We start from the raw sequence: 16,202 nt of genomic DNA on the forward strand, positions 1-16,202 counted from the left end.
ATGAAGTTCTCAAGTGTGCATCTTCCTACTTGTCAGCAACTAAAATGCAGGTTCAATAATTTGGGGAAAAAAAAGTTTGGACCAAGCCTCCACAAAGAAATGTGCCCTTTAAAAATTCATAATTTTGTTATTTTTGCTACATTTTACCTAGCGCAAAATACACAGGGAATGGGGCTGCTAAAGAGCATATCAACTAAATTAGGGTTAATTAGAAGTTCTCCCAAATAGCTGGTGCTTCATCAGCAACAGAGCAGCATGTAAATAAATCTAATTTCCAACTAAACTCTTCACAAGCTTAATTACAACACCAGCAATATCTCCCCCTAACCCTCCTTTCTTCATTAGTGCAAGCAGGTCATTATGAGCTGTATCTGGTGAGAGTTATCAGCAGTCCAGAGCTACACCTTTCACAGGTGTCCTTTGAGGCTGAGGGAGAAGTGGATGAACTTTCAACATATCTGGAAGAGGCCAATTAAGGTAGTTCATAAGAAACTTGAGAAGCAGAAGACACTAATGGAAAGGAAAACACCACCACTGTATTCTGGAGAGACTTCTGTTAATTACATAAAGTATTGCAACCATTTGGATTATTTGCCATCTTAATTTCTTCTCCGTTTTTACTAATTTGCCTGTAAAAATCCTTACATAGAGTTTTATCTCTCCTTTTTTAAGTTATTTTGCCATACATGGTCCTCATGGTGGATCTGAGGGCTTTGCCAGGTCTGTGATGCTGTGTACCACACTGCTGTCCTCTGCTCCAACACTTGGGACCTGTTGAATGGGAGGAGTGGCTGAGGGAAACAAGACTTTAAAGTCATTTTAGCTTTAGCTCTTTTAAATGTCTTTTCACACTTGCTTTACCACATAGGGCTAGAAGAAAGAACGCAGGAAGATGTTAGGAGAAAAAGTGTTACCACTCACTGCTGAAAGGATCACCATGCTGGACAACTGGTGCGGCTCGCTTATTCTTCCAGGGATAAATAGCTGAAAACTGCTAGCCAGAAATTAGTAATTTCAGGGGAAGTACAGACCTGGGTTCAGTTTTCAGCTGGGTGCAAAAGTGCTCTGCTGAGGGCTCATTTAGAGGGATTAATTTATGTCATTTGGTGCTTGATTCATTGTCCTCTGTGATTTTATTTTTCATTTTTTTTCCATTTCTAATTCTGTTGAAGCCAGTGCATTCCTTATTACGCAGTGTCACATTTCAGCCGATCCTAAATTAATAAATGAGCAGCAGCAGAATAGCGTGCAGCACAATTCTAACAGCATGAGCCACGCAGAAGTATATTTCACTTAGCTCCAATTTAAATACTCTGCTTTGCTCAATGTAATTATATGAAATTACTGAATTAATGGCTTTGTCAAATAAAACATGTAGGACTTCAGAATTTGGTATTAAAGAAAGAAATTAGGAAGAGAAATTTGAGGTACATTAATTTTTGCATGCAGGCTCATTTTAAACACAAACTGAAATTTAACTGAGCCTAAAATCACACCGTGTTTTAAACCTGGGGAAGTGAGAACGAGAACAAAGTGGCAGGAAACTTTGAGTTGTTCTGCTAATTTGGCTTCCTTGGCGGCTTGTATTGACCTCTTCGGTGTATCTGCCAGGCAGGGAGGTGTGTGTTTGTGCAGCAGCGCTGGCCACTAACATGTGGAAAGTGATGCTTTTTACAGAATGTGATGATTCTCTAATAGCTTGGCCACCTCCGAAATACCCTTCCCATGCTGTGTAAGAGGACTTTCTTCTCTCTTTTCTGGTTGAGAATCTTGTTAATCAGTTGCCTTTCTTTCACGTTCATTAACTAAATTCTTTAGCTGTGGTGTGACTAGCTGCATGAAGACATGGTGCCCAGCCTGGTACTGGTTGTGCACACATGTAATGAGACCTGAGGGTAAGTTTTGTGAGCTCTACTCTTCTGAACCCATGTAGATGTGTAGGTGTCTAACTCATTAATTTCCAATTTCATGGGGTTTTGATACATTTTTTTCTATAATCTGAGTAGCTACAGCCACTGAGTGGCTGTTTGGCTCCTAAAACATTTGGTTTGCCTACTGATGTCCCTCTCAGCTGCAGCTGGAGCTGTGTAAGGTACTGTTTTCCCAATTTCCCCTCATTTTGCTGGCAGTACCCGGCTTGGAGGGCTCCTGTGCAGCAATGGCATGAGCCTCAGCCAGCAATAACTAGGAGCAGAGGGACATGAGGTATGAGATATGAGATGTGGCTTTTTCCTCAGGTGCATTTGAAGAACCTTTTTTCCAAAGCTAGCCAGATTTGCAGAGAGAAAGTCTGATGATTTTTGGTATTTCATCAGACCTTAAACTCCACAACCAGGTTATGATCCAGGTCAAACCCTCTATACCCTGAGTATAAACAGGGGTTTTACCAGAGAAGTTAACTCCACAGACCTGGCCCCACAGAAACCTCTCAGTCTTTAATCACAGTTTTGAAGACTTGCAGGCACAGTTATCACAGAAGCAGGTCCCTTCTATGCTCCTTCAGCCACACGTTTGTCATTCCCACTGGAAAACAATCCAGGCAGGTTCTGAGCAGGCAGAGACCCATGAGAGGGTCAGTGGAATAATTATTGCTTTCTCTAATTTGCCAAAGTGTATTTTTCTTCCTGCCCCAGGAAACAAAATACACTTTCCCTTTTTGTTCCATCTTTTCCCTCTATATTGATTGCACCCCTTGGTTCCCTATGGTTTGTAGCGCTGTGGCTCTTTCCCTCTCAGACCTAATGTTTTGGGGTTTTTATAGATACAAAAAGATAAATACGAATGCTACCTGTAGGATCCTATAGGCTTGGGCTGTGAAAAGCATTCCTCTTTCAGCATAGGTTTTAAACAAATCCGTTTTCTAAGCATGGGAAATGTGCATTTTGAACAGAAATATATTCAGGGACGTCAGAGGGTATTCTATATTGAGACCTTGCTCTGCTTTCCTGTTACATCTCACGCCCGTGTGCGTACAGTGGGGACTGTTAACACACTGAGAATAGGAATCTTCTGGGGGCCAGAACTTACCTGCAGAAAGGACAGTTAAAAGCCCTGGACCTTACAGAGGAACAATAAAGGCATTTTCATTTTGAATTAGGCAAAGGGCATTCAGACACTGAAATACAGTCACATTTGTCACTTATGGTAAATTACATAATCTGTATTTTTTCCCTCTTTAAAAATCAACAGGTTTATTTTAATAAAGAGTTCCAGCAGCTGCTGTTCTGAGCAGCACTGGTCAATACCTTATTTTTGCATTTGATATGCAGCTGTAATAACAAGCCACATGTGAATTTTATTAAGCCTTCTGAATTTTCTCTCTGTTCAGGGAGCTATAGATTTAAGTTTTACAGATATCTGCTTTTACTTTAAGGTGGGAAAAAAAGTAAGAAAATCATTCCCACCATTTCCTTAGAAGAAAAAAAACAAGGTCATGTCTATGTCCATAAATTAAAATGTGAATAAGATGTCCTATGTTAGTTGTGAGTGCGATTCCATGAAGTGCTGGAAGCAGGACACTTGTCTTCAACAGAGACTTGAAAAATAAGAAGTTGAGCCTTTTAAAAATGTTCATATACCTAAATAAACCTGAAGTGTCCTTTTTGTGCTGAAGATTTACATGGCTGTTACTAGATTACGGTGGGTAGTGTTATTTTACAGTTACATGTCAAAGAGTGAAAGTATGTTTTTACGAAGAAGTGCACTTCACTTTGACATTAATACTTGCTGCATACTAATTTTCTTGTGCATGTAAGTGAATTTTAGATTGGTTTTGAATTGAAGCTCATTATCAGAACTGAAGGTGGCAGCTACTCCCATTCAGATGCACTTTAAAAATATGGAAGTAAACAATAACATCTTGTTTCCAGAGGCAGATAATCAGTTGCACAACTATTACATGTCTTGAGGCAGATAATCAGTTGCACAACTATTACATGTCTTGAGTAAGTGGATGAGATATTTTTGCACAGTGGAGAAGTTTGGGTAGCTGCGTGCAAACACACTATTTGATTTGAATACTGCAGAGATCTACAAAGCAAATTGTTATTTGACATTGGAAGACGCATGAGGTGTTGGTATTGTGACAAACCAGACAACCACTGTTGTCTGTGTGTGGATTTGGAACACTCCTGGTAGGGAGTCATGATTAAAAGTGAGATGTCGCTTGTAGGATTGTGACTTTCTGCCCTGACGCAGGCTATGCTTTGTGGGTCAGATGCACACAGGAGAGGTGCCTTTCTCCTCCATCATCTGCTAATGAACTGTGGGTCCCCCTTGTTTCCATAGCCCACCGTAGCCCACCAGAACCTTCCGCCTGTGTGTAAGCCCATCCTTTTCAAGCAGAAGACCGCAGTGTAAAAGAGCGGTGCCACCCTCCTGATGTCCCTGCTGGGGGAATTTGGTGTCTGCTCCTCAGTGGGCACTCTGGGGGGACCGAGACCAATAACTGGGCAGGGTCCTGCAGTCGGGAGCTGCTTTGGTAACTGAACACTTGGCACACTCCAGTCTGCTCTGTCTTTACTGCGTTCTCTAGAAGGCATTTACAGTGCTTTTTGTGGTAGGAAAGTGTTTACATCCCGTATTTATACCGTTAAACTGGTTGCCAAACACTGAAGAGCTGATAAACACTATGTGCTGTTACACTATAAAGTACAATCCCACTGCTGCTTGCACGCAAATAAATAATAACTTAGCTCTTTGTCCGCTTTTCAGTGTATAAATGCATTTGTCGCATAACATAGTTACATGTAAATCATTTTAGTAAAGGCACTAGAAAGGCTGAAACACTACCTGCAGGTACGATTAAGAGGAAATTTTACTGTTTGGTGGTGCTTTTGTGATTTCCCTTTCTCATTTTTTTTAGAAAACACTTTTCAAGTGATGTGAAGCTCAATCACTATAGCTGGGTCTCACTTTGTTTTAGTTATTTTTAATTTCACAGGGTTATTTTGCCTTTCTAAGGACTGAGGGATTAGCCTACAGGCTAAAAGCTGCTATGAAACATTCATTAAATCTCTTCTTGTCGCTGCTGCAGGCACAGCTATATTTTTAATGTGCCTGGTCAGTTTTGAGCCCACTATTTTTTGTTGCTGGACATAAATCATTAGCAGGTATTTTTAGTGTCATTGGTGAAAGGTTAATAGAAGCCCATAATTTTCAGGTATATCTTTTTGATTAGCTGCTCAGAAATTCCTCAAAAAAGGGGGTGTAAATTGTTCCACACTGAAAACTGGAGACTGAGTCCAATTTGTGAATAAAATGGAAATTGTCTTTCTAATAGACTCTTTGGAGGGTGTGGGGTGGCCTTCAAGGTAATGATTTAAACATAAACTGACCCTTGATGAGGGAGCTGGAGTTCCAGTTTAATGCGTTTCTTCAGTTTTCCTTCACCTTCAGTGCCTTCAAATTCCACACAAATAATTCCTTCATAACAAGTGCCTTTTCAGAAGATGTATGCTGCTGACAGTTAATATAAAATTATTGCCCCTGAATGCATTTTTGTAATTACTTCCCAGAGAACTGTCTTTGTGTTAGAAGACATTTCACACTTTAGTAACATAAGTGTTTGGGGAGAACATGAGTAATAATTACATGCAGTCTTTCAGTGAAAATAAACCCCAAAATTATAAAAAAAAAGCTAATGTTAAAGTTGGTTAGAGACAGTGAGGAATTTATTTAGCACGTTATGCCTGTCTCTATGTTTTCTAAGTTTAATAACCCTTCAGTAACTAAAAAACCAATAAAGAACAGAGATACTGCTTTCTAATTTTTAAGCAATAATGAGACTAAAAACTGATTAAAAGTGACGTGCTACTAGAGACAGAATAAAGAAACTTAATCTGAATGCTCCTATAGGAGATTTCTGCTAGAATGGAAAATGAAATGGCTCACAGTTTGATCAATAAAAAAATTAGCAGCATTTAATAAAAGGTTTCTCTTGTACGTTGACTAAAGGATACTATAGAAGTTTTGAAATCCAAGGAAACCAGCATTGTAGGGCAAATTTGTGAATGTGATGTAAAAATCATTGACAGAGCAAAGCTGGTGGGTTTCAGGTCAGATGTGAGATAGAAATTGTTGCACTGATTTAGAGGCTGTGGGGCCAGGACTGCCTGTATAAATGTACACATGATCAGATAGTTACTATGCGTATGCCAGCAGTGAGGTTGGATTTGCATGGAAGTAGGAGGACACAGGCCATGTCTTCATTTTACTGGAGAAAACAGCAATTATACCATACTGTATAGAGATACAGGTGGACCCAGGTGAAAGCAAGGCACCGTGTGGCAAGTTGCATGCGTTATCTGTTCTGCCTGTGACTGTGCTACAGCAAAGGGAGGTGCAATGAGCTGCCAATCCTCTGCTGTGTGTTTCTGCCAGTTCTTTCCATGCCTTCAAGCCTGATGTAGACACTCAGGGTTTTCTTACACGTTGTAGCTCCTAATTTCAGAAAATTGTACCCTATCAGTGCAGGAAGGTGAACGTTTTCCCTGTGAAATGTTAATGTAAGTGAGTTAACAGAAGGATGCTGAGAGGAGGATGCTGGGGGGTGTGCCAGGCTGTCCTTAACAGTTCTGTGAGCATGGCAGTGCCAGCAGAAGCAGGCAGCAGTTCACTAGTTACTACTGGGCATTTAATTTGTAACCCTTTTCCCTTAAAGCATGTGTACAAGCAGATGCAGAAGGAGGTGCAGTACCCTCTTAAAACAGCTTTTCTTTGCTAAGTTAAAGAAGAATGGTGAGAACTGTCCACCTGTTTAGAAATTAACATACCGCTGGGTAATAAGACGGTTGGGAAATGTTACTAATGTGCGCTTCTTAAAGTGTCTGACTTTTCTGTGTTTTATTGTTAGCATGCTTCACAGAAAGTTGTATTATTGGTATAATCTGTGGGTTTATCCTGTGGGTTATTATCCAGAGAGATAGCTAGCACCAACCACTGTCCTGCTTCCTTGCCTTTCCAAAAGAAGCCCTTGTAGCCACCACTGCCACTTGTCAAGAGTCAGACAAATGACAGCTTGGAGAGGCTGCAGCGGCCATAGCCCTAGGAGGGCACGAGAAGGTAACAATATACAATTTTCATGGTTCAAGGGTAGCCTTATCCTACTGTTCTTCATTACAGTACTGCAGTGAGATCAATTTTATTAAGTTGCGAGTCTTAGGAGGCCACCACCATTAACTACATGCTGGATCAAATAATTTTTTTTGGTATTAGGATTGTTTTTTCCTTGCATTGAGGATCTGATGCTTGGAATCTGTCCAGACTGTGAGGAGCATTGCATAGTGATTGTCATCAGGATTGCATGGCAACCTGCGCTTCACTCACTCTGCTGTCGTGTAGTCATCCTGTGCCATTTGACGTTGCATGAATATACCATGGTGTTCCATGCACTACCTATCTGCCTCTTTATTTTGCAGCTAGGCCCATTTTTTTGTCTTTTTCCCCATGTGGTTTGACACGGTGTGAAAGACCTGTGCTGCACTGCATGACTGAGCACCAAACCTACTCGCTTCTGATGCACATAGCAGTGATTCGATGAGCGGAACGAGCTGCCTTTGATACCTGTCCCAGGCTGGGCTGCAGTCTGTGCTCTCTGACCTGGTTTGCTTGGCTAGAGCAGGTTTTTGGCTGCTTTGCACGGGTATAGTCACAGTGGTTACAGCGGCTCACATTAGGGGCCTGGCCCATGGGGAGGTAGCACACATATGTACCTGTGTTTGAGATGCAAGTGTTTAAAAAAGACAACTTCTTCAATGCTGAATTGCTGCAGAGTAGCAGTACCCAGAAAAGCCAAGACTTTTCATCCTGTGGGGAGATTTCAGCTGAGGTTGGTTTGTGTTTTAATTGCTGGAACACCATCAGCTTTTTTTGCCTCTGTTCATTCTTCTTTGACCACAAATGACATAGAACTTTGGACTCTTGTGGGTATGACAGTGCTAGAGACAACACTAAAATACAACAAACCACATGAAAGTAGAGACCTCCCCCACACTGATTTGGCATTTGACACCAAGTGAGGCATTTACCAAGGAACGTTTAGATTAGGCTTTTCCTTTAAGTCATTTGTTTCTTTTGTTCTCACTTCCTAATTACAGATGAAATTTCCTTTCCTTTTGTCTCGCTGGGGAGCTGAGCAGCAGTCCTGTGGCCGTGGGGCAGGAAGGCTGCACCCCTGGGCGGGCGACTGGGGCTCTGCTGAGTGCCAGGATGTGCCAGCACCCCCCATTCCTCCAGCAATTTGCTTTTATTTCCTCAGTGCTGTTTACTTTTACCACTCGTCCTGCATCTCTGGAAAATTTCTAGGAATTATCATAGCCCTTTGTGAAACCATTGATTGTTTTCCCTTTGGACCAGGGCAGAGGAATGAAGAGATGCCTCTTTCCTAGTCTCCATTTTACCTTTTGCCTTCCAGCTCTCAGACCTCAGCAGTGTGTGTGCATGTGTGTGTACATACATAGGTAATGATTCAGCATAACTTTGGGCACTCTAGATTGCAGCTGGCAAAGCTTCTGTGATAGGAAGTGCTGCCTAGCACTAAATCATTGTTTGCCTACTGTAAAGAAACAGCTCTTGATAGAAGCTCTTCTAGATAGAAGATAGAAACTGGAGGTATTTAAAGCCAGATATGACCCTGCACGAAATAGTGTGTTCCAAAGAACAATCCTAGATTTAAAATAAATCCCAGCTTTACAAAATCCTCAGGCTAAAAAAAATTATTAAGAAAAGCTGCAGAAAATTTACTAGCACAAAGACAGAAAGGCTTGCCTGCCCTGTATTGTGCTGATAAGATAAAAAGTTTGGACTGTCCAGATTTGATTCCACAGCAGAAAAAATAAGCTAAGAGGTTTGTTCCTTTTTTAATTTCTCTGGTCCATGTGTTGTATGGTATTGCCCATTTCCATGTGTCTCAGTGGATATTGTATGAAGGCATCAGCATCACTTGCAGTGTCGCTCTGACCTTGTTTCTTCAGGCCTGCATTGCTAACTGAAGTCCCCAGAGCAGTTGGTGCTACTGTCGTAGTGGGGCTGGTGCTGTGGTCCAGGGTGGTCCAGGATTGAGGCTCTGCCACTGCAGACCCAAGCACAACCCCACCCTGATGTCAGTGCTGTATACCCTGGTCTGAAGCAAATGGAAATCTGCCCCTGACTTCAGTGAGGCCTGAGTCGAACATGGTACTTGTGATCTCTTTTCAAATATTTGGCTTTAGGAGCGTGTTGTTCCTGTAACAGAGCTGTTCTGAACACAGCTCAGAAGGCAATTCTACTGACTGCAACGCTAAAGCTGGCCCTTGGGAGTTCACTTTCCCAGCTTTGCCAAGTTTGCCACATTCCTTGGACCACCAGATCAGGCAGGAACACTCCTGGTTCTTGCTCCGTCCCTTTTGAAATACTAGCTTTTTAGAGCCTAAGCTGTCTTGTACAGAAAAACCAAGAGTCATTAACATTAACTTTAGTGGCAATTAGAATAACATATTCTTGAATGTTGGCCAGATTGTTTAGGTCATAGGGTAAAACATTCTTCTTGTCTAAAAGCCCTGCAGGCCTTGCACTGTGCTACAGGAGAAAAAAAGGAAAAAAAGAAAAAAAAAGAAAAAAAGAGAAGAAAAGCAAACTGCTCCCAACCCAGTTTCTGGACACTTTGGGTAGAATGAGGTGTACTTTTAAGGCTGATTTCTTAAAATCATATACTCTCTTACCCATTAAAGAAAGTTGTTAAATCCATCATTAGAGGTGGCAGGTTAATTTAAAAACTGCTTGTAACAGTTTTGTGGAATGCAGGGGCATTTTCCCCTCCTCTTTAGAATTACTTAGCCATCATTTATCCTCAAACATGGCGCCAGCATCCCCTTCTGCTGGTGCTGCTGGTACCCTCATGCTGTGCACAAATGGGATGTGGTTGATGGGAGCTGCGTGCCCAAGGTGCTGTGCTGCCTTTGCAGGTCAGTAGCTGCAATTATTATTATTTTTCTTTTTTAGCACTCTAGCTAAAAACTACTTATCAGTGAGGTCACTAAATCCAAGGCCATCTTAAAAATCAGCTGTGTCAGCAAATACACGTATCTGTACTTGATGCAGGTAGACACAGCTTTTTCTTTGGAGGCTTCAGAAGGTGTGGTTTGCTCTGTCCACCTTTACATGGCAGCATATGGATATGTCCCCTCAGAGCTAGGCCCAGCCATCCTACTCCCAATGCCTGTAGCACCTTGGTTTCCTGTGGTGACCCAAAGCTTTTCAGTGATGTGCTGGTGCCTGCAGACACCCATCCTGTGCGGCTGCACTGGGGTGGGGTGCTTCTGCAGCTCTTGCCAGCAGGCAGATTGCAGGTTAAACTTGTGAACTGCTGCAGCAGAACTCCTCAGAAATGAGTTATTGAGGAATGCTTGTGGCCTGCTGTCCTCATCAGGGGAACTGAGCTCACCACGGGAGCAGCTGGGCTGCATTTGAAGCTTTTCCTTGCTGCATGGACCACCCATTCCCGACACCGCCCTGGTGCTTGCTGGCTGTTTCACTCCCCTGGGCAAGGAGCTAGCATCTCCCTGGGGCCACCCGCACCCCAGTGGCAGCTGGTGGTCAAAAGAGTGGAGATGAAGGTCAAAACACCAAGAAACACTGCAGATTTTACTAAGCGGTGTCTGGTTTCTACAAGGCAAGCACTGAGCATGTGGCTGAGCAGAGGAATCTGATGATCGTGTTATTCAAAGGACAGCAACACTGAGGCGTGGCAGACATGTACAGTTCCTACAGTGCACTGAAAACAGGAAAAAAATAATCTCATTTTAAAGCAATGTTGTATTTGCTAAATAATTTATGCAAGATTCACTGTTGTGTTATTTGACATACAACTCTGTCAAGCAATGTCGCTTTTGAGAAGTTGCCTGGAGGATCAGATTTCCCATTCAACAGGGAATTAAAAAATGTTTCTGGAATTTTGCTTTGCAGTAGGGAATCTATTTTCTTATCTCACATTGTACAATTTATTTTTCCTAAAGAAGTGTGCTAAGTTATTTGTTATTGTTGGACTCTGTCGAGCAGCTCTATCTGTGATGCAGTCACAGAGTGTTGGAGTAAAACCAAGGATGAATTTGTCACAGTGTACTCTGCAGATCAGCTGGTCTTTAGGTCAACTGTCAAAAGACAGATTTTCTGCTAAAAATATTAGTGAATGTCCCGTAAAGCTCCCTAGAATGCCTAAAAACTTTCTTCTTTAGGTTGAGACAAAGTCAGTTCAGAAGTGCTTCCATGAGATCTTCGCCTGCAGGCGCCATGGAAGAGGATGGCAGTTCTTTAGGTTAGATTTATGTACTTGGACTATTTTTATAGGTTTCCTTCTTATAGACCCTGAGAGTTAACTTTCTGATTTATTAACTGTCAAGTCTGCAGGACACACCAGCTTTAAAAAGATGGAATAAGGTAAAATATTTGTGATTGCAGTCTGGGATGAGAGACTGTATAAAGGTGTGCCAAGTAAACATGACAAAATGTAAGTGATAATTTGAATCCATACATTAAATGGTGTGTGAAGTAAAGCAAAGCTAGCTTAGCTTTAAATGTGACTTATTATTTGGTGAAGTAGTAGTAAAAAGTGAACCAGAATTATGTGGGACGTTTCATTGCAATACATTTTTATTTAAGGAAAAGTCTATAAAACATGAGGTTCAGCAAGCAGCATTTTATTGAATAAACATAGCACAGATGATGACTTACAATATGGAGTGCTTAATGAGTGATACTTTTTATAACCAAATCCTTAAATTCATTACTGCTGGGTAAGTGGCATGTCTGATTTGTTAAGATGAACATTGTATCTAGCCCTTAATGGAAATTTTGTAGTGAAAGGTATGTATAATTTAACAGTAAAAGAACCTGAAAATGTGCAGATCAGTTAATTGCTAAGAGGGATGCTGTGATGCACCAGAAACGGGCATTGATTTTTAATATTTCCATTGCAATTTGAAGGGTACATCTTGTTACAAGTGCTCCATGGAAAGCTGCAAAGTGTTTTACATTGGTTGATTTATGTTACCATGCACAGTGCAGAAAACGGTATCAAATGTTCTCTGTCTGGATAGTGGTAGCAGAGCGCTAATGTGTGTCTCTGAACTGCAGTGCTTGTGGTAGCCAGTTTTCATCCTTAATAGATTCTATTTTTCAGCTTTGTTTCATGTTCTCAGTGTTGGGTGTCCTTAATCTTTTTGGCGCTGATCTAATTTTAGAAACAGTTCATCTGTTTGCTGGCATTTCCTTAATGGCATAAAGCCAAAATGCATCCTGAACAAACAAGGTGTCATTTCCCTCCTGTCTGGCTGCGGGCACTCTTGGGGTCAGCTAGTGTGTGTGTGGGATGGTCTCTTCCACAGGAGAGCCTGTGGTTTCATCTCCCTTTGCTGTATGACTTCTCAAATGTTCCCATCTTGTACTCAGTGTGTGAGTGCTTGCGGGGCAGGTGAAATGGTGCAGATGTAGCACCATTTCATGTGTGGCTGGGTTGCCCAGTTTAGTGGGACATGCTGTGGAAGAGGTGCAGGCATCTTCTCCATTCCAGCTGGTCACCAAAGCCTGCTTGGCATGGCCAGGATATCTAATGGACTCCTTCGCTGCTGAGAGGGCAGCAGGGACTTAGAAGGGCTTTTCCACTTCTGCTGCCTCTGGATAACTGCAGTGCTGCATGAATCCATTGGGCACAACTGGCTTCAGGCATGTCTGGGTGTTCTCCATGGCATCCTTGAGTCGCAGGGATATAGCTGCAAACCTATCCCTCATGGCAGACCACTGAGTGCGTGTTGGGATGACTGGCTGTGGCTCGCTGCTCCCACCTCCCACCCCATGGCTAGCAGGGAGCCATCTGCCCTGTGTATGGAGCTGCCACCTCCATGGCTCCAGCATGCCTGGCCCCTGCACCGGGGTGGTTCTGGAGCTGCCAGAGACAAAGAGAAAAAATACCTGAGAAGCCCAAAGGTCAGATGCAATCCTGTTGGCTCCCGGCTAGGCTGGCACAACCCAAGGCTCATCTGCCCAGCAAAGTGCCCCTCGTTAGTTCAGGGACCTCTCACATCCTGGGGTAAATGTGTGCGTTGAGGGTCTTCAAATAGAACGTTTTTTCTTTCTTTGTTGTTGTTACTACTATTGGGCTTGGAGGCAGTGGGGAGAGGAGAGCACTGAGAATTAAAATTCAGCATATGCCTTCTCTTTGTGGGCTGTAATTAATCTTGCCAGTTTTTAAAGCTTTGAGAATCTGGTTAAGTGATAAAACACTAACAACTTTATATGACAGAGAGTTAGAGGCTCCCGCTATACACCCACCAGAGAAGATTAGGAGAGAGTGTTTGCAGGATTCGCACTAAGCAGCAGAGAATACAGTTGAGAATTGTTGCACCGCATGATATAAAACCCACATTAATATAATGAAAGGTGTCGGGAATAATGTGAGAGCGGCTGTAATTAAATGTATCTTAATAAGTGCAACATCCTTCTTAAAGCTCTTATTTTTCAGACCTTTCAAACTTAGAGGATGTTCTTGCTGTTGGCAGGTGGCCTGGGAGGAGAGCTGGAGAGCGAAGCGAAGGACAGCCAGGCCCTGGAAGAGCGGAACAGTGTGACGAGCCAGGAAGAGAGAAATGAGGAAGATGAAGACATGGAGGATGAGTCAATTTACACCTGCGATAACTGTCAGCAGGACTTCGATTCACTGGCAGACCTGACTGAACACAGGGCACACAACTGTCCTGGAGGTAATGTTAAACTAGCTTTACAGTTCTGACAGGTGGTTAGCTGGGTAATTGGACATAGCAACAGCTTGAGGCCTCAAGTGAGATTAAAGAATTAATAATGTAATTTTACAGTTAATGTAATTTTATTGTGGTGCCTTGGGTAGCCTTTGTTCACTCCTTTAATAAAATTAAAATAAAAGCAACAGCTTTCCAATTGGAATTTGTCAGTAATTACGTTAGACAAAAATGTTGTGGGTTTTTTTTTAATGCTGAAAGTTTCAGGCAGAGTGTTTTCCCCCTCTCTCTCCAAATGGAGGAAGATTAAAAAAGTTAAATGACTGAAGTGTGCAAAACTCCCAGGAAGAAAGGCCTCTGAACCCCATAAAAGAACATGATGATTTCTGAGATTAAAATTCATTGTGCAAGTTCTGTAATCCCACCCTAAAAATACACCGTTCTCCCTAAGTTATTATTATATTGCCTTTTGAATTTTATGGAAGTGAGGATGGCATCAGCCTACACTGATCTTGATTTTACTTTCTGTAAAGTAAGACCACGCTCAGAGCATTGGTGTGAAGAATTGCAACATAGCTTGCTTTCACACGGCTCCCTTTCCGTGGCCAGAGGTAGCAGCAGCTAGTCTGCAGAGCACACTAAGCCAATTTACGGTAGTAAAAAGCTTTGCAGATTTTACCAAAGATTAAACAAAATCTTAGGAGGAGGAGCACAGGATATGTTCATATTTATTTAAATCAGACATTCTCATCCTTCACCCTACTGGAATTAAACACTCTGCCTATTCTTCCTCTGCACTCGTCTACAGCATTTTTAGGCAGTTGCTGTTACGGCTGATGGGCAGGTCTGCAGGTGGAGGGCAGGAGGGTTAGTTTATTCTCTGATGCAGCAGTATCCCATCCTCTTCCCCTTGAGTGCATATTCTTTCCCAGCCACTTAATTTGTTTGTTAATCAGTCCATGTTTTCTGCTCTTCTTCTTGGACATAAGGAAAGCAATGCTCAACAAATAAAAAGTACAGGGAACAGAGTACAGCGAGGGAGGAAGGGTCAAGCAGGGGCTTGGGCTCAGTCTGACTCCCACCTTGAGAGCACCCTCCCCTATCTCACTCTGGTCTGCAGAGGAGAGAACCTCTTGCTCTGACTCCTGTCTGCTTGGTAGGTAGAAGGACAGAGGGAGGTTGGGGCTTTTCCCCAGCCTGTAGGTGGATGAGAATTGCAGTCCTACACCTGTGTTCAGGGCTCCTTGCTCCCCACTCTCCTTTAAACCCTACATGGGTTGCAAACTTGAAAATGTGTAGAATTGAAAGGAAACTTCTTGCAGGATAATTCCTTGGCCAGCTAACAACCAACTCATACTCTACAGGGTAGTAAGCAAGAAAATGCCATTGAATAGAAGAATCCTTATTTTGCAAACTGGAAGGTGAGGTGTGCAGCCTGGGTGGACATCGGTCCTTTCCAAAGGAGCAGTTACAGGGACAAATCCTTTCTGATGACATCCTGCTTGGGGAGCAGGACAGGCAGGATCCCACTAGGGCAGCTGTGCAGCCACAGGGCATGTCTCCAGCAGCCATCCCTAGGTGGCCACTGTTCCATCACTGCCCTGTCTCCTGGTACAGCCACTCATGGTGCTGCGGGCAAGCTCCACCAAGAAAAAGGCTGGTTTTAGTCCAGGTGTTTGCTTTGGCTGGTTCACTGTGTGATGCTCCAAACAGCTGTAATGGCACAACTGGAGGAGGGGAGCAGGCGCTGCTGGTGGGGACTGTAGCAGGGGAAGTAGGGTTATGGCTGATGATCAACAGCATTATGAAGAGGAACAATTTTTTTCTTAGAGATTCTATTTAAATCAATACAGTCAGTGTTTTCAGACCTCAGCTTTTATTGTAATGTTCTGTTAGTGAGACTAAGGAAAATATATTACATTTTTTGAGACTTATAAAAATGATTTGTTAGCATTCCCATTGCTATTTTTTGATTGCAGGTAGCCGAAATTGATCCTCTTTTACTCTCTTCACATGTGCTGATGATTTACAAGGACATTTTGTCATAAAAAAGCACCACATAACTATCTGCATATACACGAAATGGGTGCTAATTATCTCCATGTGAGGATACCCTTATTCTAGAACAAGAATGTCTCTTTTCCATTTAGTTTAATCTAGTGTCGTGATGTGATTTAAAGTAAACAGGAAGGCTGAACTCATATATTCTGGAATGAGAATGTTTCTATGAAGACAATCCTGACTATTGCTTGATATTTAAGTATCATACCTTTAGGGAATAAAATCCGCAGCACAACTCTGTTAGATCCACCAGTTTGTTCCATAGCTGTGAGAATTGTGGAAAGCATGCAAAATGCATGTCTTTGTTCAGTTCATCTGAAAAGACTTGCACCACCTGGCTGAAAAATCTAAGACCACATTAGGAAGTGTGGTATATGTAAAAATTTACCCCACAAAATAAGCTGTTTGACTGTGTCC

General features: G+C 42.4%; 1 protein-coding gene across 5 annotated transcripts in view; it reads left to right on the forward strand.

Annotated features, from left to right (window-relative positions):
* Positions 1-16,202, forward strand: part of ZNF423 (zinc finger protein 423) — a 236,337-nt gene that overhangs the window by 57,835 nt on the left and 162,300 nt on the right. For all 5 annotated transcript variants that reach the window (XR_009728060.1, XM_061370824.1, XM_061370567.1 and 2 more), the window contains one exon: positions 13,530-13,730. Coding sequence is in view for 4 of the 5 variants with exons in the window: in XM_061370824.1 (XP_061226808.1) it covers positions 13,530-13,730 (201 nt within the window). In the remaining variant the exon portion in view is untranslated. The remainder of the gene's footprint in view (positions 1-13,529; positions 13,731-16,202) is intronic.

The sequence above is a fragment of the Neopsephotus bourkii genome, unplaced genomic scaffold (genome assembly GCF_033783945.1).
Source record: "Neopsephotus bourkii isolate Nb327-2 ecotype Australia unplaced genomic scaffold, CSIRO-AGI_Nbou_v1 NB_13, whole genome shotgun sequence".
Taxonomy (NCBI): Eukaryota; Metazoa; Chordata; class Aves; order Psittaciformes; family Psittacidae; genus Neopsephotus; species Neopsephotus bourkii.